Raw genomic sequence first — 26,088 nt, forward strand, 5'->3', positions numbered from 1 at the left:
CCTGCCCCTACAGAGGTCAAGGGTCAATCTCATTGTGGGCAGTCATGGTGGATGAAATGGAAACATAGATTAGAACAGACAGACAAAGATACATATGATAGACATACAGTATATATAGGAGATAGCATCTATATGATATAGACATGAGATATATACCATATTTTTTGCTTTATAAGAAAACTTTTTTCCCCCAAACGTGGGGGGGAAATGGGAGTGCATCTTATAAAGCGAATGGTGCAATTTTAAAATGTCTGACACTGATACATCGCCAGCCACTATGCTGCACAGCGCAGCCTGTGATGTATCAGTTACAGTAAATCTCTATCACGCGGGGTGGGAGGAGGGGCTGGAGGCCGGCAACTGCTGTTGCACTCGTGGCAGGGCCCGATGCAATCACTGTGCTCCATTACACCGGGCCCCGCTCACAGCAGTCTTTACATGTAAAGTCTATTTATTTAATGCACAAGCAGTGGCTGTGGTTTGTTAAACTAGCGTAATAGTCTGTAGTAGTGCTCACCATCAAAGCGGCGGGCAGGCCGGCAGCGTAACGTCACTCACTCGGTCATGCTCCTCCCACTTCATTAATGAAGCTGGTGGAGCAGGAGCGTATCACAAAGCAGATACTCACAGTCACTGCTTTCACCACCCACTGGGATATCATAGGGGCGTCCACCTAACCCCCAGATGAGAAGGAACTGTCCAGGGTCTGTAGCTCTGCTCCATCTGCCTAAAGGCTCATGCACACGACCGTATGCCCTCCGAGACATACGGTCCGTGAGTGGGCCATATGTCCTGGAACGGCATACATCGGTACTATGATGCTGTGTGCATTGGGCCGCCCGCGGGACTATTGTCCCGCACTCATGATATTATAAGTGCGGGACAATAGCCCTACGGGTGGTCCGATGCACACTGCATCATAGTAACCCATGATGCTGTGCGCTCCCGTGCAAACGATGTATGCCGCTCCGGGACATATGGCCCGCTCACGGACCGTATGTCTCGGAGGGCATACGGTCGTGTGCATGAGCCCTAAATCTGCATCTCCATCTGTATAAATCCCAGATCATGCCCCAGGTCGCAGCAAGACTGATTTCTACTGAAACTCAAGTAGATGGAGAATCTAGCTACTTCCTTCCACCGCAGCACGGACTGATACATTTGTGGCTACTGATACTATATGACCTTCTGCAGACAGAGAGTCAATCACTGTCTGTTCAACAGTAAGTGAGATACCAGTGACCCGAGACCTAACTTGGCTGCCAACGGTAGGTGTCAGATACATTCTGTCTCAAAAACGAAGGGAAGAAAAGGTCTAGGGCACAAACAGCTGAGCTTACAAGAGAAAGAAAATCTAAATCTATAGAAAACATTTTCTTTTCATTTCTGACAATGGCATTTAAAGGGCATCTGTCAGCAGATTTGTACCTATGAAACTGGCTGACCTGTTTATGGGCTCTTGGTAGCTGAAGGCATCTGTGTTGGTCCCATGTTCACATGGGCGCTCTCCTCCTCCCATTGGGACCAACACAGATGCCTTCAGCTGCCAAGTGCACATGCAACAGGTCAGCCAGTTTCATAGCTACAAATCTGCTGACAGATGCCCTTTAAAGCTACACAACTGCCCTCTCCTCCACTGCTGCCTACCTGCCAATCTACATATGAACCAGAAGGATCAGGGTGAACAGATGTATGGGGTATCTTCCCCATTTAGGAGAAACATTGATAATTTGAGAAGTACAAAATCAAAGAGAGAAGACGACCAATGAATATGAAAAGTTTATTAAAATAGCTTCATGGAAAATGAACTTCCATATCCCAGATTATTTCTGCACAGCAGCTTATACCATAATCAGAACCACAAATAAATGGTTCGGTGACTCACCCCAGATACTAATGGCTGATAACGTGGAACAAGGTGCTATTCACCTGTTCTGTGGTTGGCCTCTCCCTAACAGTAATGGCTGATAACAGGGAACAATAGATGAAATTCACATGTCCCTACAGTCAGCATCTCCCCAGATACTAATGGCTGATAACAGGAAGGAATACCGTCCTACAGTCAGCCTCTCCCCTGTCTGAAATGGCTAACAACAGAGAACACTAGCTTGTATTCAATGTAAGTGGAGCTCCCCGTAACGCATTAGCTGGATATATGTAGATATATCAATAATCTCTATGCAAAAATCTCTTCTGCAGCTGCGCTGTAAAGCATCCATTCTATATACAGCACTCCTATTCTCCTGGCGCCATCTAGTGGTCATTGTCTGAACTGGTTTTAGTTGGAATCTCTCATCCATAAAGGAAACAAATTTACAGTTTGGGATTTCTAAGAAAAATATACAACAGTCTGTAATTTCAATTTGTAAAATAAAAATATCTACAGCTAAAAATGCTAGCCCTAAATCATTATGCAGTTAAAAATAAAAAAAAAATAACGGCCATAAAGATTTTAAAAAACACATTGGAGATGTTGAATGGCACAAAAGTTCTGGTAAAAAGCGTCCATTACGTTACGCTCATCACTGGAGCAATGTTTTTCCATCGAGGGAATACGAGTCAGAACTTTCTGCCTGCGCCCCCTCTGTTGAGGACGGAGATGTACGCCTCATAGATTGTGTTCAAAAAGTTCTCATCGTTCTGTCAGGGGAAAAAAAGGGAGAAAAGTTTAATGTAATGAACTCAATGGGATACATTCTGATCGGTTACAAAACAGATTAGTCATCAAAGTGTGAATAGAGCCTAAATAATGTGCAGCGGTTTGCTAATACCGGACTCCATTCCTCTGCACTTAAAGGGCTTCTGTCACCCCCCATTTAACAATTTTCAGTATCAGACATTAGCTATTTGCTAATGTCAGTTGAGTCCATATACAGTCCTGATCAAAAGTTTAAAGGGTTTCTATCACTTGGTATGACATATTTAGGTGTCAGACACTAGCGATCCGCTAGTGTCTGCTCTGCCCAACCATCCTAATATGATAGGTTTTGGGGCAGCCGTTTTGCTAATAACAACTTATATCTATATGCTAATGAGCCTCTAGGTGCTATGGGGGTGTCATTAGCACCTAGAGGCTCCGTCTACCTTCATAAACTGTCGCCGCCCAGCGCGTCCCTCCAGCCCGCCCATCTCCTGATGAATGCGATCCTCTCCGTGCGCGTCTCTGTTCTGCGCATGCGCAGTGAATGTCTGACCGCTTCCCTGCTCAGACATCTCCACTGCGCCTGTTCCTCGGGGCACTATGATGTCATCGGCGCAGGCGCAGTGGAGATGTCTGAGCAGGGAAGCAGAACAGAGACGCGCACGGAGAGGATCGCATTCAGCGGGAGATGGGCGGGCTGGAGGGACGCGCTGGGCGGCGGCAGTTTATGAAGGTAGACGGAGCCTCTAGGTGCTAATGACGCCCCCATAGCACCTAGAGGCTCATTAGCATATAGATATAAGTTGTTATTTTAGCAAAACGGCTGCCCCAAAACCTATCATATTAGGATGGTTTGTTAGAGCAGACACTAGCGGATCGCTAGTGTCTGACACCTAAATATGTGATACCAAGTGATAGAAACCCTTTAAGACCACTTGAAAAATGGCAAAAAATCATATTTAGCATGGCTGGATCTTAACGATGTTCCAAGTAGAGCTTCAACATGCAACAAGAAGAAATGGGGAGTGAGACGAAACATTTTTTGAGCATTCAATTTAATAAAAACAACGAATAAACTGAAACAGGCTGTTTTTCAGCTGATCAAAAGTTTAGGACCACACCTCCAAAAAAAAACTAAACCCCCCCCAAAACAGAAATCCAACTTCCAAACATGAACTCAGTATTGAGTAGCTCCGCCGTTAGTGTTTATCACTTCCAAAATTCGTTTCGGCATGCTTGATGCAAGCGTTTCCATGAGGTGAGTGGGAACATTTCTCCAAGTGGTGAAGACGGCCGCACGAAGGCCATCTACTGTCTAGAAATGGTGTCCATTTTTGTAAACTTCCCTTGCCATCCATCCCCAAAGGTTCTCAATTGGATTTAGATCAGGGGAACACGCAGGATGGGCCAAAAGAGTGATGTTATTCTCCTTGAAGAAGTCCCTGGTCCTGCGGGCATTGTGTACTGTAGCGTTGTCCTGTTGAAAAACCCAGTCGTTACCACACAGACGGGGGCCCTCAGTCATGAGGAATGCCCTCTGCAACATCTGGACATAGCCAGCGGCCGTTTGATGCCCCTGCACTTCCTGAAGCTCCATTGTTCCACTGAAGGAAAAAGCACCCCAGACCATTATGGCGCCCCCTCCACTGTGGCGCGTAGAAAACATCTCAGGTGGGATCTGCTTGTCATACCAGTAATGTTGGAAACCATCAGGGTTACATTTTTTCTCATCAGAGAATAAAACTTTCTTCCACCTTTGAATGTCCCATGTTTGGTGCTCTCTTGCAAAGTCCAAACAAGCAGTTCTGTGGCGTTCAGCGTTCAAGGAGACGAGGTCTTTCAAGACGTTTTTTTGTTTTTGAAGCCCTTCAGTCTCAGATGCCGTCTGATGGCTATGGGGCTGCAGTCAGCACCAGTAAGGGCCTTAATTTGGGTTGAGGATCGTTCAGTGTCTTGACGGACAGCCAATTGGATCCTCCGGCTCAGTGCTGATGAAATTTTTTTGGGTCTTCCACTTGACTTTTTTGTTCTATAACCCTCAGGATCATTTAAGAAATTCCAAATGACTGTCTTACTGCGTCCCACCTCAGCTGCGATGGCGCGCTGTGAGAGACCCTGCTTATGCAGTTCAACAACCCAACCACGTTCAAAAAGGGAGGTTTTTTGCCTTTGCCATCACAACGTGTGACTACCTGACAGAAAATGACAATGAATCCACATCTTTGCACAGATTTGGCCTTTTAAAAGGCATGTGGTCCTAAACTTTTGATCAGCTGAAAAACAGCCTGTTCCAGTTTATTCGTTGTTTTCATTAAATTGAATGCTCAAAAAATGTTTTGTCTCACTCTCATTTCTTCTTGTTGCATGTTGAAGCTCTACTTGGAACCTTGTTAAGATCCAGCCATGCTAAATATGATTTTTTTTCCATTTTTCAAACTTTTGATCAGGACTGTATATCACTCTTAACTCTCTCTGTGCTGTAATTTCTTTAAAAATTGTACTTTTATAATATGCTAATTACTTCACTACCAGCAACTTGGGCGGTTACTTGCTGGTAGCCGCCGCATCCTCGGACTATAAACACGCCCCCTCCTCCACTTGATAGACAGGGCCAGCGAGCGCCCTCCTCCCCCCGTTGGCCCCGTCTGCCCATAAAATCCTGCGTCTGCGCTGTACCGGTCCTCATTCGGCGCAGGCGCTCTGAGAGAAGGACGCTTTTCCGCGTGTAGGCTGACGTCATCGGCGCAGACGCACTGAGGAAGAAGCGGGCAAGCGAGCGTCCTTCTCTCTGAGCGCCTATGCCGAATGAGGACCGGTACGTTGCAGGCGTGGGATTTCATGGGCAGACAGGGCTAACGGAAGGAGGAGAGCGCTCGCTGACCCTGTCTATCAAGTGGAGGAGGGGGCGTGTTTATAGTCCGAGGATGCGGCGGCTACCAGCAAGTAACCGCCCAAGTTGCTGGTAGTGAAGTAATTAGCATATTATAAAAGTAAGATTTTTAAAGAAATTACAGCACAGAGAGAGGCAAGAGTGATATATATATATGGACTGATACTGAAAATTGCTAAATGGGGGGGTGACAGAAGCCCTTTAAGCTTACAAACCTCTAAGCTTCCACTTGCCACCACTAGGGGGAAATCAATATGCATTTCCCTAGGAGCCTGTCCAGTGACAGCATTAGGCCTCATACACACGACAGTTGTTTTTTGCGTCCGCAAAAAAAAAACGGATGCGGCATCCGTTTTTTTTGGGGGATCTGTTTTTTTCCACAGATCCCTTGTAATAAATGCCTCTCCTTGTCCGCAAATGTGAAAAAAGTAGGACATGCACTATTTTTTTTGCTGAAGGGAAACACGGACACGGAACACAAACGGATTAACTATCAGCATTTTTTTGCTGATCCATTGAAATGAATGGGTCCCCATCCTATCCACAAAAAAAAAAACTGAACGGAGGCCGAGAAGAACAACTGTCGTGTGCATGAGGCCTTAGACAGCCAAGGTTATTTCAAGCCTGTGTATGGAATAACAGGGCAACAATCAATGGCATACTATTATAAGGATGTTTTGGGCAGCCAGCCAAAACACCCATCATTATCATTCCCTGGGCAAGCATCCGGGGCAGCGGGGTACGAGTGCCCATGGGTCCCATCCCTGCCGTTCGCTCTCTGCCAATGAGGTTGTATGTGGAGCAGCGCCGACGGTTGTAATGTGATGACATCATCGCGACTGCTGGGTCTTGGGCAACATGATGACATCATTGCATCTGCCTGTGACTATGCATGATATGATCACAACTGCACACGCCGGGATCAGGTCACAGTCGGAAGGGGCTTTTTGGCTACATCGTAGAGAGCAGAAGTGAGGTGAGTATTTTGATTTTACTCGTGGGGCCCACAGCTTGAGGAACTGCCCAGGGCCTTGGGCCACTTAATCTTCCCCTCTCAACAATGCTCTGAACTAAAGGGGTGCAGCCAAGTCGTGCTGCTTGTTTCTTGAAAAAACGATTGTAATAGTGCACATGTAATATGAAGCTCATACAATACTGTATTATTTGGGATGACTAGGACAAAGCACTTCAAAGCCATGGTCCAGTCTAAGGAAAAATGCATCACTTAAAATGACGCAGACCAGGGGTGCAACTACTGCTGTAGCTGCTGCTACTGGGCACACAAACATTGGGGCCCAGCCTCTTATAGTTATGCCCCTGATGGGGTTCCTGATTCTAGTCCTACCTGGATGAGGTGTAACAAGGTCTCCTGGAGCTGGCTCTTGGTGAGGACACTGCTCTGGTTACTGTGTGTGCTCTGAAGGGATACTGGGAAATGCAGGTTGGCCGTAGCAGATGCTGGTTCTTTAGGGGTCTTTTTGGCATCACTTGCACTGCTCTGTGTAAACACCGCAGGAGACAGAAGAAGCGATGGGGACACTGTGGCAGGGATTCTCTGGGGTGATATTACCTGCAGGGAGCACACAAACATACACAGCATAATCTAAAACAAAATACTATATATCATATATTCACTGTGTTGTGAAATTCTTTAAAGTACACTGGTCATAAAGTGGTTAACAGGGTATGTTACTCATCTATAAGGACACAGGCATACGCAGTATGGTCATTACCTGGAGCAGTGGATTGTTTTTCTCTCCCAGGGACTTCTCAGTCCACTGTGGTTTCGGTGCACCCTGGGTAACGACTGGGAATTTGGCAGCCAGGGCAGGCTTAGGATTCATCTGCAACTGTTGCTCCTGATGCACCAGATTCAAATTTTTCAAAAATTCTTGAGGAGAAATGGCCCCTGTGGACAGTGGCGGCTGTGAGGGGAGAGGTGCTGGGGCTACGGATACAGGAGTCCTTTGGTTTTGCTGAGAGGGGTCATAGTAATTAAGGGGTGCGTTCCCTATAACATTCCCTGATGTACACTGTGCGATAGCTGGGGGTCCTCGATCCAGAGGGGGTATATTAGAGTGTTGACCTTGCAGTTTCTGGAGAAGGTAGTCCCCACCACATACATGATCCTGTCCAGATATAGGGGTGGGGTCTTCCAGCGATAGAAAGAGGCTACTAAAGACGTCTCCAGGAGGAATGTTGGCGCCGTTGTAACAATGCTGGTTTTCTGGCACCTCGGCGACGGGATGCAGGTCTGTCCCCCGGACCATCAGCTTCTGGATTGCAGGACACAGCTGTTTATCACAGCTGTCTGTGAACCATGTTGGTGGCTCCTCATAAGACAAGGAGCGCACCACTGTTTGGCGCACTGAGGGGGAATCTTTCTGATCTGCATTTTCCACAGTGTTCTTTTCTGTTTTTCCAAACAGGGTGGTGAGGGATAAATGCTGGGGCTCTGGGTCAGCCGACTGCGAAGAGTAAGAAAGACTGATGAGAAAAAACAACTGAGGAGAACCTGATGGAAATGCTACATTTCTTACAATGAACCACAGCAGAGCATGTCCTGTGCAAACTCCAAACTAGATTATCCCGAGCTCAGCTCAGGTAATTGCATTGTCTCTTCCGTCACATGGTGATGAGAGGGATAAGGAGCTAAAGTTAATTAAAAGAAAGCTCTCCTCAGAGACACTTTGTCTAACCGCCCATCTTCTGTGCAGATACTGTGGGAGGGGAGCTGCTGTAAAGATGCATTTACACTGCACCAACTAGCAGACAATTATCGGGAAGGAAGAGTTCTTCCCCCACAATTGCCTGCTTGTTGGTGGAGGTGAAGCACTGCAATCACCTCCAGTGTATGGGCGGACATAATATGACTACTGCTATCGGTTGTCCTCATACAGATTCATTGTTTCTGGGCAGTAGATCGCTGTTCACACACCAAGATCTGTTACCCAGAAATGATGATTGAGGTGTCCGCACCACAGATCATTTCACCCAATGAAAGAGAGTTTTGTTAATTCATCGGGTGAAGTGCGGAGACTATACACGGACAGATTATCGCGAACAAACGTTTCTCCTGATAATTGGCCCAACAATTGGGCAATATAAATGCACCTTAAAGGCGTTGTGCAGCCATTACAATTTGATGACCCATCTTCAGGACAGGGAATCAATATCTGATCCTGGGGTCCAAATCCCAGCACCAGTACCAATCAGCTGTTTGAAGAGGAAGCGGGGCTTGTGCAAGCACCGCTTCCTCTTCAAGATTACACTGCGCTTCTTTTCTCACTTGCAGAGGTGGCTCAGTGTAATTACAAGTGCTCATCCCATTCAAATGAACAAAATAAATACTTCTAATTACACTGTTTTGCCGAGACTTCCGAGATGCACACAGTGTAATCTCGTCTTCAAACAGCTGAGCGGTGGGGGTGCCGGGAGTCGGACCCCACCGATCTGAAGTCCTCAATGTGTACTGGCTGCACAAGCTTCCCATGCCTGTTCCTGCTCTAAATCTTTGGCCCAAAATGTCTCTCCATGTCTCATCCTCCTTCGTGCTGCCTCACATTACTCACCTTTCCGTTTTCTTTGGCACCTCTCCCACCATGCTGAACCCCCCCTCCCAATATAGTAGCCTCTTCTGGCTCTCCCGGCAGAAGAAGTCTTCCTAAGTAAAGTGCCATAATGCTGCAGAAGCGGTAAACTGCTGAGGGAAGTGGTTGGCTGCCATATATCTGGACGACACCACTGCAGTTTGTAAACAAGCAGGCGCAGGAGGTCCAGACCAGCAGGGCAGAGAACAGTGTCGGACAACACCTACTGCCTAGTTTGCTGGTATCTAAAAATATATTATATATGGAGTGTTATTAGCAGAATTGTGAATGCAGCTCTGGATGTGACAGTTCAATACACCAGTAAGAGTTCCAAGATTTGCCATCTCTTACAGTGACAAACATTTATTATACACTTTTCTCACATAGGGGACTCAAAGTGAAGGGATAATTGCATAGCTGGGGTGACTCCACCATATAGGTGCTTGTGACGAATACCGTACCCCGACTGACGTCAGATATCAACTACATAGAGCCAGCGAGATACGGTATGGTCACTGGTTACTAAGGCGTGACGTTATGCCCTCCTGGAGGAGCGGGTAAGGTCAGTCTTGCTACAGTTTTCACAGACTCCTCCTGTCCACACAGGCACAGAGAGGCAACAAGCTGAGAGAGCCTTTTTTCTGCCCCAATGAAACAGCGCGTTCTCAGCCCGGGAAGACCCACTCTGCTGGGCTGGCAGCACATGAGCCACAAAACAGATTAGGGCTCATGGCTCCAGACCAGAATGTCGCAGGGAGGTGGTTCTGGGACCAATGGATCCGTCTGGGTTCTGGCTACTAGTAGAGTCCAAGCATGGTACCGTTATTTGGTTTCTGTGGGGAGATATACATATCTCCCCTCCCTGGCATCCCACCACCAAACTATGACCACAGGGACACAAATATGCATCAGGTTTATATCTGATGGACGGGCGATTCATAATTCCTTATAAATCGCTGGTTCCGTGATGTCTGATAATGTGCATTGAACTGGGGAATGGCCTAGACCCCCTGCAGAGAAGTTTTTCCTGTTCCATTAGCTGGGTTCTTGGCTGGCTGAATGGAGGTGAGAAATTGTAAACAAAGGTGGACTGCTAGAGGCTTTCTGCCATCTGGCTGGCTGGCTTTGAAGCAGCTCACTACCTCTGCTACCTTTCAGCAGATGGTTGGTGTGGGAACATGGCTGACAGTAAATAATAATCCATATTCCTCACAGTGCTCATCCCCAACGCACAACACACACTAGAGGAAGTGTGGACAGAAACTGGTGTACCCAGAGGAAATCCACCCAAACACAGGGAAAACATACAAACTCCATACAGATGTTGCCCTTGGTGAGGTTTAAACCAAGGACTCCAGCGCCCCTCTTACCAAACATTCCCTTACATACCCATAAAACACAAATAAAGAAAGCAGACCTGCATGATACATCACCTTGTCCTGATGTACAGTTGTCCCCTGAGGGGCTGTGTCACTGGGTTTTACGGCAATGGGTTTGATGAGGTTGGGGTTTGTGTGGATAGCTGAGGAACTGGTCATCATCTTGGGCTCTGAACATGGTTTACACTGTAACATGGGATGGAGAGAAGTGACATCTTCTCTGCTGGATTCATATATGAATGGTGTATATAAGATATGTCCATAGTGAGTCAAACATAGAATAGGGTCTGTGACCTACACTCACCTTAGTGTACTCATTCTTGGCCTTGCTGAGCATCTGCAGGATGTCTACTTCCTTACCATCCGAGTGTATGTTCATGGGAGACACCCCGACAATGGCCGACTGCTGAGCCTTTAGCTGCTCCTGCTGGGTTAAACTGAACATCAGCAAAGGTTACAATGAGCCTGCAGCAAGAATTAGTGTATGCAATTCTTCACTTTGCTCAAAGACTGCCCCCCTAAGTGCTGGCTGAGAATAGGGGTTTAGAGTGGACGTATCTCCCCGATCAGTGAAGCTCAGGACAATTTACAGCTTTGTCAAGAGACATCTGGTTGAGTATGAATAACCAGATATGATTTGGTCTGGTGAATATGCCATTAAGGGAACCAGTCACCATAAAAATGCAGTGCAATCTGCAGGCTGTGTGTTATAGAGCAAGAGGAGCTGAGCAGACTGATATATAGATTTATGGGAAAAGATTTAGAAAAACGTGTAATTTATATATGTATGCTTAGGAGTCATGTGGGTAGTGCTACTTCGTGACTGCCGGCTAGCTTTGCATGACTACACACAGAGTTATCTGTCAATCGCTGAGTAGCACCGCCCACTGGACTCCTAAGCATAGAAAGAGCAAGGATTTAAATGAATAAGTTACAAGTTTCACTGTATGTTTTCCCATAAAACCAAACATCAAACTGCTCAGCTCCTCCTGCTCTATGACACGTTACTTGCAGATTGCACTGCGGTTTTTCGCAGTGACAGATTCCTTTTAATTTTTCCTTGTAATACTTGGTGCCTCCCAGTAGGTGGTGCTCTTACTTTTTCATGAGCTCTGCGATTCTTTGGCATTCTTCTTTACTGTAGAACCAGATTCCATAAATAAGAACTGCAACAAAAATTTAAAGAAAACAATCATAATCAGACTTCAGGCCAGGTAAGGTCTCTCAGAGTACGGCATGTCAAGCCAGTGGTAAAGAAATGCCTATATTGGAAACTACAACTCCCTGAGTGCTGTGCTGACTACCACTTCTACAAGACTATGAACGGCCTCCAGACAGGATTGACCTGTATTCCAATACCATTAAACGCCAGCTCTTGTGGAACTACAAATGTCAGCTTGCTCCACTAGCCAATATTCCAGTCCCACTTCACCCTGCACTGGGAGTTGATGTAGAAGCACAAGGCCCAGCATTCCACCTGGTTGAGGGCCCCCTGTATTCTGGTCAGCCTCCAGGCAGGCTCACATTGTACAGGCCTTCAGAGTGGTCTGTGTATTTCCATCAGATCAGCACCCCTGACCCGATGCCAAACCTTTCCCTGCTACATCTCTGCCACACTCAGAGCGGGCACCGATTCTATTTACACTCTGATAACAAGTGTGAAAATTACATGGAATAACTGACGGGTTCTGTGAAACCTGTTCTCAGCTGAACGCCGGGGGACGGTACTCCTCCTGTACTGGTTCTATATACAGATGCAGCAGAGCTGACTGCTGTTTAACTCTTTGGATTGCTATTCTTTATGCATCATAACTCCCTGATGGTGAAGTTGATGTTACCCGCAGTCCTATGTAACACCACACATAAGACACAGTGATAGCTCACTGAGTAGAGACAATGTAGTAGATGTCACCTGCAGTCCTATGTAGCATCACAGATCAGGCACAGTGATAGCTCTCTGAATACAGATATATTGCGTTACTTGCAGTCCTATGTAACACCATGGGTATTGGGTAAATATGCTCTCATGCGACTACTGTGGGGATTCGCTCTGGTAGTTAGGACTAGCGGATGCAGTATAGAGGCAAACTACACAGTTCTTGAATCAAACAGCGGTGTTTATTCACACAGATAAGGTGTATCACAAAACGCAGGTGGCTTGGGGTTTGTTCACACACAAGGAAAGTCCATAAACAATAAAAGTCACCTTTTCTCCTGGGTGTTAATTCACACCCTGTTAGCAGTTCATCCTCATCGTCCATAGGCGGCCTGTTTGCCTTTAGAGGGGCCTCCAGCCCGGCTCAAACCTCAAATCCCAGCACAGCCCTCAGTTCACAGCACACAGACTCCTGAGCTCCACTGTCAGAGGGAGGTAAATCTACTACACCTGGCAGTGCTGGCTGGTTTTTATGCCTGGCAAAACCCGGCCTGGAACATGCGGAGTAGTCACCCACCGAGCACTTTGACTACTCCCAGTAAGAGCTGCCCCAGATCAGCTATGACAGCCATGCTAAATCTCAAGGTGTCAGTTAGCAATAGCTGCTGCTGACACATAAAATACCGGCTCTTACTTCACTGAGGCCAGGAACCTCTGACACATACCTGCCATCCACGATAATTCCAGGTACCTTCTTACATACTTCCCCTTTGTTCAACCCTGAGGAGGTGAACACCTGCCATACAGTATACCCGGGACAGGGTATCCGCGTTTCCCTGCATCCGGCCTGCCCTGTGTTCCACAGAGAACTTAAAGTTCTGTAAGGACACCTGGTGACTTGGGCATTCCTCTCTTTGGCCTGGCTCATCCACTTGAGAGGGGAGTGATCGGTCACCAGGCAAAACTTTCTCCCCAACAAATAATAGCGGAGAGACTCGAGTGCCCACTTGATAGCCAGGCACTCTCTCTCTCCACTATACTATACCTGGTTTCGGCTGGGGTGAGCTTGCGGCTTAAAAAGAAACGGGATGCTCCTCCCCGTTGACTTCCTGAGAGAGTACAGCACTGAGGCCTACTTCGGAGGCATCTGTCTGTACCACAAACTCCCTATTGAAGTCGGGCGTCACCAAAACGGTGACCCGCACAGGGCCGACTTCAAAGTGGAAAAAGCCTCTTCCGCCCGCTCATCCCAGCGAACCATCACTGATTTTCGTCCCTTCAAGAGCTCTGACAAGGGTGCTGCTATAGTGGCAAAGTGGGGAACAAATCTCATGTAATAGCCTATCATTCCTAGGAACGATTTTACTTGTTTAGTGGTGACAGGTCAGGGAGAATTTCTTATCGCCTCTATTTTGTTTACTTGGGGTTTGATCACTCCGCGACCAATGACATACCCCAGGTATTTTGTCTCCTCTAACCCCATCACGCATTTTTATGGGTTAGCGGTTAGTCCAGCTTTTTGAAGGGAGTCTACTACTACAGCCTGCACTTTGGGTAGGTGACTTTCCCAGTCGGTACTGTGGATGACAATATCGTCCAGATAAGCCAAAGAGCTGTGGTCGCAGCACAATATCTATTAGCCTTTGGAAAGTGGCGAGCGCGCCATGCAGACCAAAGGGTAACACCTTATACTGGTAGAGCCCCTCCGGTGTGATGAAGGCCGTTTTCTCTTTGGCAGCCTCCGTTAAGGGCACCTGCCAGTACCCTTTGGTGAGGTCCAAAACAGAAAAATACCGGGCTTGTCCTAACCTCTCAATCAGCTCGTCTACCCAGGGCATGGGATACGCGTCGAAATTAGATACATCGTTTAATTTTTGAAAATAGTTACAAAACCGCAACATCCCATCCGGTTTGGGTATCAGTTTTATAGGGCTGGCCCACTCACTTTTAGACTCCCCGTTGATGTCATTAGCTGCACCTCCTCCAATATGGCTCGTCACCGAGCCTCGGGTAGCCGGTATGGTTTCAACCGGATTTTGGCCTGAGGCTCAGTGACAATGTCATGCTGGATATGGAAGTGCGTCCAGGGAGGTCTGAGAACACATCAGTGTTCCTGCTGACGAACTGAGTCTGTTTAGAGGAGAGGCTGTCAGCAATCTTCACTGTGGCAACTGCTTCCCTTACATCAGACTTAGGGGCCGGAACCTCTCTCTCTAGAAAACTTGGCCGCGGGCTATCGTCGGTTTGAGTAAATTCACATGGTACACCTGCTTCGGCTTCCGCCGCCCTCCCTGGTGTACCTTGTAGTTTACTTCTCCAATCTTTTCGAGTACCTTGTAGGGTCCCTGCCACCTAGCCAGTAACTTACTGTCCACTGTTGGTACCAAAACTAAAACACGATCTCCCGGGTTAAAGATTCGGACACGAGCCTGCCGATTATACACTCGACTTTGAGCTCGCTGAGCTACCTCCATATGTTCCTTTACCAGCGGCAACAAGGTTTACATATGTTCCTGCATCTGGGTAATGTATTCAACACTTTTATATGGTGTGGGTTGTTGCTCCCACGCCTCTCTGGTTATGTCCAACAGACCACGTGGATGTCTGCCATATAGTAGTTCAAAGGGCGACAACCCAGGAATGTTTTGATGCAGTCTGCGGGTGGCATCCTAGGGATCGCTGCACGGACTGCTTTCCGGGCATTGTGGACGCTTGGGGTTGCTCCTGCTGTCTGCAAAGCCATGACGTGTGGTAGCAGCAACTGTTGGTCTCTTGCTGCTGCTTATTAGCCTCCCGTTGGTGCAGGTTGGTCTCTTGCTGCTGCAAATAAGCCTCCATGAGAGCCTTCACAACAGCCTCCATTTTGTCGTGGGGCACGGGTTGAAATACAGCTAGTTTGATGTACGACATACAACTGTGCCCAAAAATGCAAACCCAAAAATATATCTGCGTTCACGCCCGCATCATCCACCAATTGTGGGGATTCGCTCTGGTAGTTAGGACTAGCGGATGCAGTATAGGGGCAAAGTACACAGTTCTTGAATCAAACAGCGGTGTTTATTCACACATTGGTGTATAACAAAATGCAGATAAGGTGCATCACAAAACGCAGGTGGCTTGGTGTTTGTTCACACACAAGGAAAGTCCGTAAACAATAAAAGTCACCTTTTCTCCTGGGTATTAATTCACACCCTGTTAGCAGTTCAGCCTCATCAAGTACATACATAGGCGGCCTGTTTGCCTTTAGAGGGGCCTCCAGCCTGACTCTAACCTCAAATCCCAGCACAGCCTTTACTTCACAGCACACAGACTCCTGAGCTCCACTGTCAGAGGGAGGTAAATCCACCACACCTGGCAGTGCTGGCTGGGTTTTTATGCCTGGCAAAACCCAGCCTGGAACATGGGGAGTAGTCACCCACCCAGCACTTTTACTACTTCCAGTAAGAGCCGCCCCGGATCAGCTATGACAGCCATGCTAAATCTCAAGGTGTCAGTTAGCAATAGCTGCTGCTGACACATAAAATACCGACTCTTACTTCACCGAGGCCAGGAACCTCGGTGACGCATACCTTCCATCCACGATAATTCCAGGTACCTTCTTACACTACATAAGTAGACAAATGTCCTTCAGAAGTCTGGGAAAGCAGGGTAAACCACCCCAATTCAAAGCTGACCATACGGTCACCAGCATCTTTTCTATTCCAAGAGTCATGCTGGGTTGTGCCCCTTGCTTGGGCCAGACGTAGCTATCACCCATGCAGCTATCAGTCCTCCACATATCAGGACTTTCCGTGTCACTGATGGGACACAGAGCCCCTCATGACTGAGTGAAGAGGCTCGATGACAGCAGGACAAAAACCAATCTCTGTGCATGTCCCAAACTGGACAGGAGCAGAGGAGGGGAGGAAACTAAAAGTGTGGGGGAGATTAAGGATGGGCAGTCTGTGCTGGCTCTAGACTTTGTATTTCTCGAGAATGGTGGGTCCCAGCATGTCGTACTGACTACCACACCGACTGTAAACGTTTCAGAACAGAAGGCAACAAGATGTTCCATTCCTTCATACGACAGGCTACGGCCTCCTACAAGCCAATGGGGAAGGATGTGGCGCCCCGTCCCAGTCTGTTCTGGAAGGGAAACATGGTGACCGAGACGGAGCTGGATTACATCCATGTCCCTGCTGGAGGTAGGAAACGGCTTTTTAGTGCACTAGACCACTACGCCAAGTGCATGACATGGCTTTTGTTAGATATTTGATGCAAATCTTCGCAAAATGTGTAACTCCTGATTTATCAACATGCACCAACGTAGTCATGGTGGTTATGTGTTTTGTTGTATGGATGGTATAGCTTATTACAGCATACTGGCGCCCAGAACAAGGCTGAAGTTTGTAATGAATGTGGAGGCGAAGGTCAGAGACAATTGTGCTGCACTGCAACGTGTCTATGGGGCTAGGTTACATCTTGTTGTGGCATACAAGTCATTGAAGTCAATGCAAACTGTAACTGCTTTATTGGACTTCAGCTAACCCGTTAGGTGGTCATCTGTCCATAAGCTTGCTTATAACTGGAAGATAAGACAGCTTAGCAGTATAATAAAGGTTGTAACTCCAGACCCATACAGGATAAGTAATGTATGTACACAGTGACTCCACCAGCAGAAAAGGGGAGTGCAGCTCTGGAGTATAATGCAGGATGTAACTCAGGATCTGTACAGGATAAGTAATGTAATGTATATACACAGTGACTCCACCAGCAGAATAGTGAGTGCAGCTCTGGAGTATAATACAGGATGTAACCCAGGATCAGTACAGGATAAGTAATGTATGTACACAGTGACTCCACCAGCAGAAAAGGGGAGTGCAGCTCTGGAGTATAATGCAGGATGTAACTCAGGATCTGTACAGGATAAGTAATGTAATGTATATACACAGTGACTCCACCAGCAGAATAGTGAGTGCAGCTCTGGAGTATAATGCAGGATGTAACTCAGGATCTGTACAGGATAAGTAATGTATATACACAGTGACTCCACCAGCAGAATAGTGAGTGCAGCTCTGGAGTATAATGCAGGATGTAACTCAGGATCAGTATAGGATAAGTAATGTAATGTATGTATGTAATGTATGTACACAGTGACTCCACCAGCAGAATAGTGAGTGCAGCTCTGGAGTATAATACAGGATGTAACTCAGGATCAGAACAGGATAAGTAATGTATGTACACAGTGACTGCACCAGCAGAATAGTGAGTGCAGCTCTGGAGTATAATGCAGGATGTAACTCAGGATCAGTATAGGATAAGTAATGTATGTACACAGTGACTCCACCAGCAGAATAGTGAGTGCAGCTCTGGAGTATAATACAGGATGTAGCTTAGGATCAGTACAATATAAGCAATGTATATACACAGTGACTGCACCAGCAGAATAGTGAGTGCAGCTCTGGAGTATAATGCAGGATGTAACTCAGGGTCTGTCATTCAGGAGTGTGGGAAAGCTGGTACCAACCCCTGCTAGAGCTCTTACACTAGCCAGATTAGTCATCACCTACCTACTTAAAAAACAACCAAACAGAATTTGACAACGTCTCAGTAGAGGGCGCCTCATGGACTGATATTTGGGAGTGAGCCTAAATCAACCCTCTATCATACAATCACTACTACTATAGACCTCATGCCCCCTTTGCCCTGACACGCAGCAATTAAACGCTATTAATAATAAGTGAACCTCCTGCATTGTAGAACTGCCGGCTGATTGTCAAAGCAGAGATTCGCCAAGTGACTGAACAACAGTGCGAGCTCCCGGCATGGGGCAGATTTTTTTCTTCATCTTTTTACAATTGTGTGCTGTCTCTCTGGCGATCTAAATCTTGCCATAGGCTGCGCTGTCACTGAAGGCAGCAATTACATGCAAATAGCATAAGAGACTGGCTCCTCAGCGGAGGTTTATTCAGTGATTTCAGACATGTTGCAGTTTCATCCTTCATTTGTATATTCGGATGATTTTTTTCAATGGATGATTATATTGACCACATAAAATTGGGCATCAGGCTGGAAGGTCAGCCACAGGGATTTAATTCACCGTCTATAGCCCTTTTTTTAGGAAACCTCCCACAATTCACTGAACTGCAGCACTCCATGTTCTGAAAAGGGCCTAAGGCTCAGCTTCTAGGCTCATAAGTATAATACCAAAACTGCAGTAAACACTGACACTTAAAGTGGTATTACTGACAGCACACCCCAACAATGTCAAGAGTGCAAACTCTGGGAATGGCTATAACTGTGACGGCTAACCTCCGGCACTCCAGCTGTGGTAAGACTACGACTCCCAAGATGTAAACTTGTTTGGCTGTTCTCAGAACTCCCTAGAAATGAATGGAGCATGCTGGGAGTAGTAGTTTTACCACAGCTGGAGCGCCGGAGATTAGCCATCACTGCCACATTATGTACAGAGCAATATGGCGGACGTGGTGTTCAGCAGTGTAGGTTGTTCTGCTAGAAATCAGGGGCTTCTAGCGGACATGGTGCAAATCTGCCAGGCTCTACGTAGTGATAATGCGGGACCCAGAGGGCAGGTGTCTCCCCTATAGTTATATTCCTCCTCTCAGTAATTACAGCAGCAGCTGGCTTGCTATCTGTTCAGGGCGGTTCTGCTGCTGTCAGTGGGAGTCTGTCTTACAGGGGGTGCTCGGAGCTGGAGGCAAAATCTTGGATCTGCCTAATAATCATCGGAGAATGGAAAAAGTATAAGTTCAGCTGGGTTCTGGCTCCTTTGCTGCCCCCCAGCTCTGCTGCTGCTCCTGGGTCTCCTTGCATCAACATCTGATTTGGTCAGATGGCCGCTGCAGCCAATGACTGACCCCAGCAGTGACTTGTCACCCATGCGTTAGGTCACATGATGTATGGGTGGCATATCACTGCTGCGCTCAGTCATTGATTTCCAGTGCTGCCTCAGTCATCACCTTTTTGTTGTTTACAGGATGCAGCATAGACACAACCGTATACAGCACATGACTGCGTCAGCCAATCACTGTCCTCAGAGGTATATGGCTCAACCCCTTTAAAGGGGTTGTCCGTTTTTTTGTTTTTTTACATTGATGACCAATAAGCTGTATGAAGAGGCTGCAGTGCCGAGCAGGTGTAATTACAACTACAATGTCCCATTCACTTCTATGGGACGGCTCCTTCCTATTCAAGTGAATCGGACGAGCGCTGCGTTCTCTTCAAACAGCTAATCGCCAGGGGTTGCCGGTAGTCGGCCCTCCCGGTGATCTGATATTGATGACCTATCCTGAGGATAGGTTGTCAATATAAAAAAGCGGAAAACCCATTTCATACCTTGAATCTGCTCCACCTCCAGATCATCAGCACAGCAAATACTCCCTCTGCTAGACACTCTGACCTGGTCAAGGGGAGATTGCCTTGGATAGCTCCCAGGTGTTTGTTCGCTTCCCCTTATTTTCAAATTCTCTGCTTGCTTTCAGTATATGGAAACCTGTCCTGATCATATCCAAGTGACACGGCTGCAGGACTCTTTACAGTGTATGAGGGCTCTCTTGTAATGACTCGTGCACCCATTTACTAGCTTCCCCTCCCCCCAGGCCTGGAGAAATCATGATGCCCCCACGCAGTGGCAGCAGCAGGACCAGCTCTGCTACTTTGAAGGGATCATGGTCACATGAAGAGTTTAGCACTACACTGGGCAAAGGAAGCACACAGTGATGAAAACAAAAACCCACCCGCAATGCTTCTGAACATAACGCTTTGAGGCTGGAATCACACATGACGCTTTTGATGCAGTTTCTTGAGCCAAAGACTCAAGTGGGTGACGCACATAACGTAAGGGTGCTGGCTGCGGTTCCTTGCATAGAAAGTAGCCGGGAGCGCACACACGTGCAGATAATTCACTAAAAACAGTGCTACATCCCCCATGTTCCTTATGATATGCCATAACTTTACAAGATGAGAGTACCCCTTTAAAAAGTCTCATCCCAGAAACTGAGCCATGACTTGAAGCTCCTGAACTCCGTTCCAAAACCTGTAAAAATCACCAGTTATTTATAGGTCTATGGGCCCCTCTAGTAGCAGGACCCACATGTGGTCACATAATCTATACCCCTGACAGCTATGTGACTGCAGTGTATCCAGCGCACAGTCAGCAGATACTCACATCTGGCATTTCTGTACAGCAGGAACGGATCTTGCAGCTGAAATTCCAGGTCCTTAGTAATGGGCTCAGTGCGGTTCTCAATGCTCAGCCGGTTCATGATGGTGAAGCCATGGTTGGGAGAAGCAGATCTATGGAGTAAGGCAATGAACTTGAGACAAATATATCAATTCAACAGAAATATATCCAAAATATAACACGCAGCAGATACAGAGTGACTGTACAACAATAACCCATGTATCGAAATATCAGTTTAACCAGTCATTGAAGGGTATTGAGAGATGTTCTAGAATCTAGATTATATCAAATGTATTTGTAAGGCCCCAAAATAAAGAGAAAATATTGTCAGATTTTAGATTATTTTGCAGTTTGTGTAGGCTTTTAGACACCAGATTAAAGGAATATCGTTGTGCAATCTGTAACTGTTTGCAATACACTTTCTGGGATGCTGCGCCACACATGTTGGTTTATTCAGGCTGCCTGTACATCAAAGTAAAAAATAGTGCCAAAAGTGCCAATGAGGACAGAGGTGGGAGACATAGGGGGAAAATGTATTAAAACTGGTCTAAAGGAAAACTGGTATAGTTGCCCATAGCAACGAATAATTTGATGTATAAAAACCTGAGGGTCCATTCACACGTTCGCAAAATGGGTCCGCATCCGTTCCGCAAATTTGCAGAACGGGTGCAGACCCATTCATTTTCAATGGGGCCAGAATGTGCGGATCCGTGCTTCCATTTCCGCAAAAAAATAGAACATGTCCTATTCTTGTCCGCAATTACGGACAAGATTAGGCATTTTCTATTATAGTGCCGGGATGTGCAGTCCGCAAATTGCGAATGCACATTGCCAGTGTCCGCGTTTTGCGGATCCGCAAAACATTTACGGACGTGTGAATGGACCCTAAACCTCCCACAATGCATTTTAGGATGTCAGCAGTCTATGAGCACAGGGGCAGCTAGCACAGCGGTGAACATGATGTAACACAGGATCAATAAAAGAAAAGCAAATATACGTGCCATTAGGGCTCATGCCCATGAACGTAAAGGCTCCATGCCCGTATAGTGGACAGCAAACCGCGTTTCCACAATATACGGGCACTGGAATTGTGCATTCCGTGCTGCGGATGTGGACCTATTGACTTGAATGGGACTGCAATCCGCAAAATACAGCCAAAGATAGCACATGTCCTATCTTTTGCGGAGCGGAGGCATGGATTGGAAGCCCACGGAAACACTTTAGTGAGCTTTCAGGTCTGTGCCTCTGCACTGCAAATGGTAAGACATGTCCTATCTTTCTGCCATATCTTTCGAATCCCAGACCTGTTCCAAGTGAATGGTTCCGCATCTGCAGCACGGAGTGCACACGCCCAGTGCATTGTGGACTACTATTTGCGGTCCAAAGCACGGGCATGGAGCCCTTACGTTCATGGGCATGAGCCCTTATGCATGCACAGAGGCTGAGAAGTAGAGACGCTCTGAATTACTATGGCCAGTGTAACATGTGACTGAAAATCCAGTGGAAAAAAAGAACGCAACAAAAGCGCAGTTTTTTTTCTATGGAAAAGTCAGCAGATTTCACTGATACCATTGGAAAGAGTTAAAACTGCAAGATAAATATGTGGTATAAATTGACATGCTGCAGATTTCAAAACCGCAATACCGCAGCTTGCCTGCTGCATTTGTTTTTCTCATCCACTTTGCTGGTACTGTACAGCGCTGCAGATTTGCTGCACGTTAATGCACAATGGCAAATCCACAGCTATTCCGTCATGTGTGACCCTCATAGCTACAGACAGTCAGCTCTTGGGGCAGGCCTGTCAGTCAGCTCGCACCCTCTTCCTGAGGTGGCTTGTACTGACAAGACCCTTAGGAGACAACCGCACGAAAGGAAGATAAAGAAAACACACAGGACCATACATAGAAATGAGCCACTTATAGATCTGCGGGTGGGGGGGGGGGGGGGGGCAGAATGCAAAGCCCCCTATAAAGGAAAACTCTGTGCTGAAAATAGTGTTGGATGAATAGGCTGGTCGCAAATCAATTTTTATAACCTGTTTTATTCGATTATTGCGTAGCATTAGAAACTATCCCCAAGAACCATCTGGGTACAGTCAAAAATGCATACAGTAGACCAAAGAGGGGAACAGGATAGGGGATAACTATCAGATCAGTGAGGGTCCTATTGCTGGGACCTCCACCAATCACAAGAATGGGAGCCCCGTTCCCCCTGCAGGCCCCTTGCTGCTCCCATAAACTTACCAGAGCTTCCAGTTGCATGTGCCTGCAGCCGCTCCATTCATTGCTATGGGAGTTCAAGAGATAGCCGAGCAGCAAGGGGTCTGCAGGGGGTACAGGACCCTCATTCTCGTGATAGGTGGGGGTCCCAGTGGTAGGACCCACAACGATCTGATAGTTATCCCCTATCCTGTACTTGTACCTACTGGAATACCCCTTTAATTCTTGGGGGTGGGGGGGTGTGGTATTTGCATGAAGGTATCCCACAAAGTGAACAAGGCTTTAGGCTAGGGCTACAAAAAAGGAACAACTACATTGCAACGTGTCGCACGACATTCATGTCTCACCAATGTTGCACGACATTTTTATAATGATAATCAATGGTGTCACAGTGCGATATGAGACAGTCGACACCATTGACTATCATTGTCGTCCTGTAGCCCTAGCCTTACCCTTACGTTCTTTTCTAATCCAATCCATGCGGAACACAAATGTTAATTTTTGAGTCCAAGGAAGGAGGGTTGGGGGACAACCATTCCTGCAAAATAGGCTTGCACACTACTTCAGAGACTATAAATACGTTTTTTGGCCGTTCTCATACTGGGAGATACAGCAGGGTCAGTAGAGCCCAATATGGCCCCTTCCAGGGTCAAAGGAAGAAAATTTTATTGGGGAGTTTTTGGACCACCTGCGTAACAAAAGGATTGCATGGGTGAGAACCCCAAAAGCAATTACATAAATCTGCATTGAGGGCGTGACACTTTGACCATGCAGATGTAGGTGCCCGTCTCATAATGTAATTCCGGTGGGGGGAACATTGGTTGCCATATCTCAATAACGAGGCGGCGGGATGTAGCGATCTGCTATAAAGAATCAACTATGTCCTTGGTAGATAAACTGGGAAAGTGTTACAACCTGTTTTCTTGTTTTTTGCTCTGATCATAAAATACATCACAAAGTCTATCCTCTCCTGGGGTTTGACGTGTCGGAAATTTGATCAATTTTTAAAGGTCTCTGAGGGGGCTGGCACGCAGCGCAGTTGGGACACAGTTACTGCAGTGCAGTTTTCAGCCATCTGAAATTAATGAAATCATTTAGATCAGGGATGCCCAACCTGCTGCCCTCCAGCTGTTGCAAAACTACAACTCCCAGCATGCTTGGACAGCCTATAGCTATCAAACTACAACAGGGCATGATGGGAGTTGTAGTTTTACAACAGCTGGAGGGCGGCAGGGTGGGCATCACTGATTTAGATCATTTCTTCTATGCAGAACACCAGGGTGTAAATAGGTGCTATGCATGTGAATGACCAAATCACTGAAGTGTGAACTAGGCTTTAAGACTTCAACAAACATGCATTCTCATGCTTGCTGACGTTGTAAGTCCTAGTTCACACTTCAGTGATTTGGTCAGTCATTTTCATCAGTGATTGTGGTCCAAAACCCAAAGTGGAGTCTACACAGAGATAACATATAATGGAAAGATCTGCACCTGTTCTGTGTTTAGAGCTGCACCTGGTTTGGGCTCACAATCACTGATGGAAAAAGCTGACCAAATCACTGAAGTGTGGACTGGGCCTAAGGCCTCTTGCACACGAATGTTGAGCATCAGTTCCGTGCATTGGGGACCGCAATTTGTGGTCTCCAATGCACGGGCTACGTCCGTGCGGGGGCCGGGACGGCTCGAGACCCATTCAACTTGAATGGGTCCGTGATCCGTCCACACCGCAAAAAAAAAAAATCTTTTTTTTGCGGTGCGGAGGCACGGACAGAAACACCACGGAAGCACTATCGGTTCCGATCCGTGCCTTCGTTCCGCATATCCGTGATTGCGGACCCATTCAAGTGAATGGGTCCGCATGCATTATGCGGAGTGCACACGGGCCGGTGCCCGTGAATTGCGGGCCGCAATACGGCCACGGGCACAAAAAAAGAGGCTAAGGGTGCTGCTACACATTCAGGTTTTCTAATGCAGTTTTTTAAGCCAATCTGGCATGGATCATGAAAGTAGAGAAAGTATTAGGCCTCTTTCACACGGGGGTGTCGCGTGTGAGGGCCAGACAAGATGTGGGTGCGTTGCGGGAAAATGCGCGATTTTTCAGCGCGTTCTGCACGCGTGTGAGAAAAATCGCCATGTTTGGTACCCAGACCCGAACTTCTCCACAGAAGTTCGGGAGCGGTGTTGTGTACGATGGTTGCTAGGTGACGATCGGGATGGGGACCCGATCTTTATTATTTTCCCTTATGACATGGTTATAAGGGAAAATAATAGCATTCTGAATACAGAATGCAAAGTAAATTAGGGATGGAGGGGTAAAAAAAAAATATATATTTAAAAAAAATTTAAAAAAATTTAACTCGCCTCATCCACTTGTTCGCGAAGCCCAGCTCGTCTTCATTCTTCTTCTTTGAGGACGTCACTGCGCTCATCACATGGTCCATCACCCATAGCATTAACGCAGTGACGTCACCAAAGGTCCTTTTCCTCCCAGGTCCTCAAAGAAGAATGAAGACGAGCCGGGCTTCGCGAACAATGAGGAGTTTAATAAATTTTTTCTATTTTTTAACCCCTCTATCTCTAATTTACTTAGCATTCTGTATTCCGAATGCTATTATTTTCCCTTATAACCATGTCATAAGGGAAAATAATAAAGATCGGGTCCCCATCCCGATCGTCTCCTAGCAACCACGCGTGAAAATCCGCACTTGCTTGCAATTTTCACGCATCCCCATTCACTTCTATGGGGCCTGCGTTGCGTGAAAAAACGCACAATATAGAGCATGCTGCGATTTTCACGCAACGCACAAGTGATGCGTGAAAATCACCGCTCATGTGCACAGCCCCATTGAAGTGAATGGGTCCGGATTCAGTGCGGGTGCAATGCGTTCACCTCACGCATTGCACCCGCGAGGAATTCTCGCCCGTGTGAAAGGGGCCTTAAGGGCAGATACAACGTCTCTTTTCTCCAATCCCTTCCTGGTGTTGGCTTCAAGAACTGCCTTAAAAAAACCGAAAGTGTGTCAGGACCCCAACTGCACTCAGTCAACTGCAACGAGTTTTCAACTGTATCACAACTGCGCTGTGTGCCAGCACCCTTCTCAAGGGACGGGGGAGAAAAGTCAAATAAAATAAAAAAATAATGTCAGGGGATGTCAATTATCTGTGAGCTAATGACATCAGCAGCACAAATCTCTCCCTGAGGGTGCTGGCACACAGCGCAGTTGTGATGCAGTTGACTGCAAGCAGTTACTGCATCAACAAACAAACACGACACATTACAGATTTTCATGCAGATTCCTCAGCGTTTCTGC

General features: G+C 46.9%; 2 protein-coding genes across 7 annotated transcripts in view; one reads left to right on the forward strand and one right to left on the reverse strand.

Moving 5' to 3' along the window:
- Positions 1–1,764: 1,764 nt before the first annotated feature.
- The window catches only part of DCP1B (decapping mRNA 1B), a 39,205-nt gene continuing 14,881 nt past the window's right edge, over positions 1,765–26,088 (reverse strand). For both annotated transcript variants that reach the window (XM_040436696.1, XM_040436705.1), the window contains 7 exons: positions 20,544–20,671; positions 11,600–11,666; positions 10,805–10,937; positions 10,555–10,686; positions 7,265–7,999; positions 6,877–7,101; positions 1,765–2,640 (listed from right to left, as the gene is read on the reverse strand). In XM_040436696.1, the coding sequence (XP_040292630.1) occupies positions 2,560–2,640; positions 6,877–7,101; positions 7,265–7,999; positions 10,555–10,686; positions 10,805–10,937; positions 11,600–11,666; positions 20,544–20,671 (1,501 nt within the window). In that variant the 3' untranslated portion in view covers positions 1,765–2,559. The remainder of the gene's footprint in view (positions 2,641–6,876; positions 7,102–7,264; positions 8,000–10,554; positions 10,687–10,804; positions 10,938–11,599; positions 11,667–20,543; positions 20,672–26,088) is intronic.
- The window catches only part of CACNA1C (calcium voltage-gated channel subunit alpha1 C), a 583,432-nt gene continuing 573,251 nt past the window's right edge, over positions 15,908–26,088 (forward strand). For all 5 annotated transcript variants that reach the window (XM_040436685.1, XM_040436644.1, XM_040436661.1 and 2 more), the window contains exon 1: positions 15,908–16,560. In XM_040436685.1, coding sequence (XP_040292619.1) covers positions 16,422–16,560 — 139 coding nt within the window. In that variant the 5' untranslated portion in view covers positions 15,908–16,421. The remainder of the gene's footprint in view (positions 16,561–26,088) is intronic.

The sequence above is a fragment of the Bufo bufo genome, chromosome 1, assembly GCF_905171765.1.
Source record: "Bufo bufo chromosome 1, aBufBuf1.1, whole genome shotgun sequence".
Taxonomy (NCBI): Eukaryota; Metazoa; Chordata; class Amphibia; order Anura; family Bufonidae; genus Bufo; species Bufo bufo.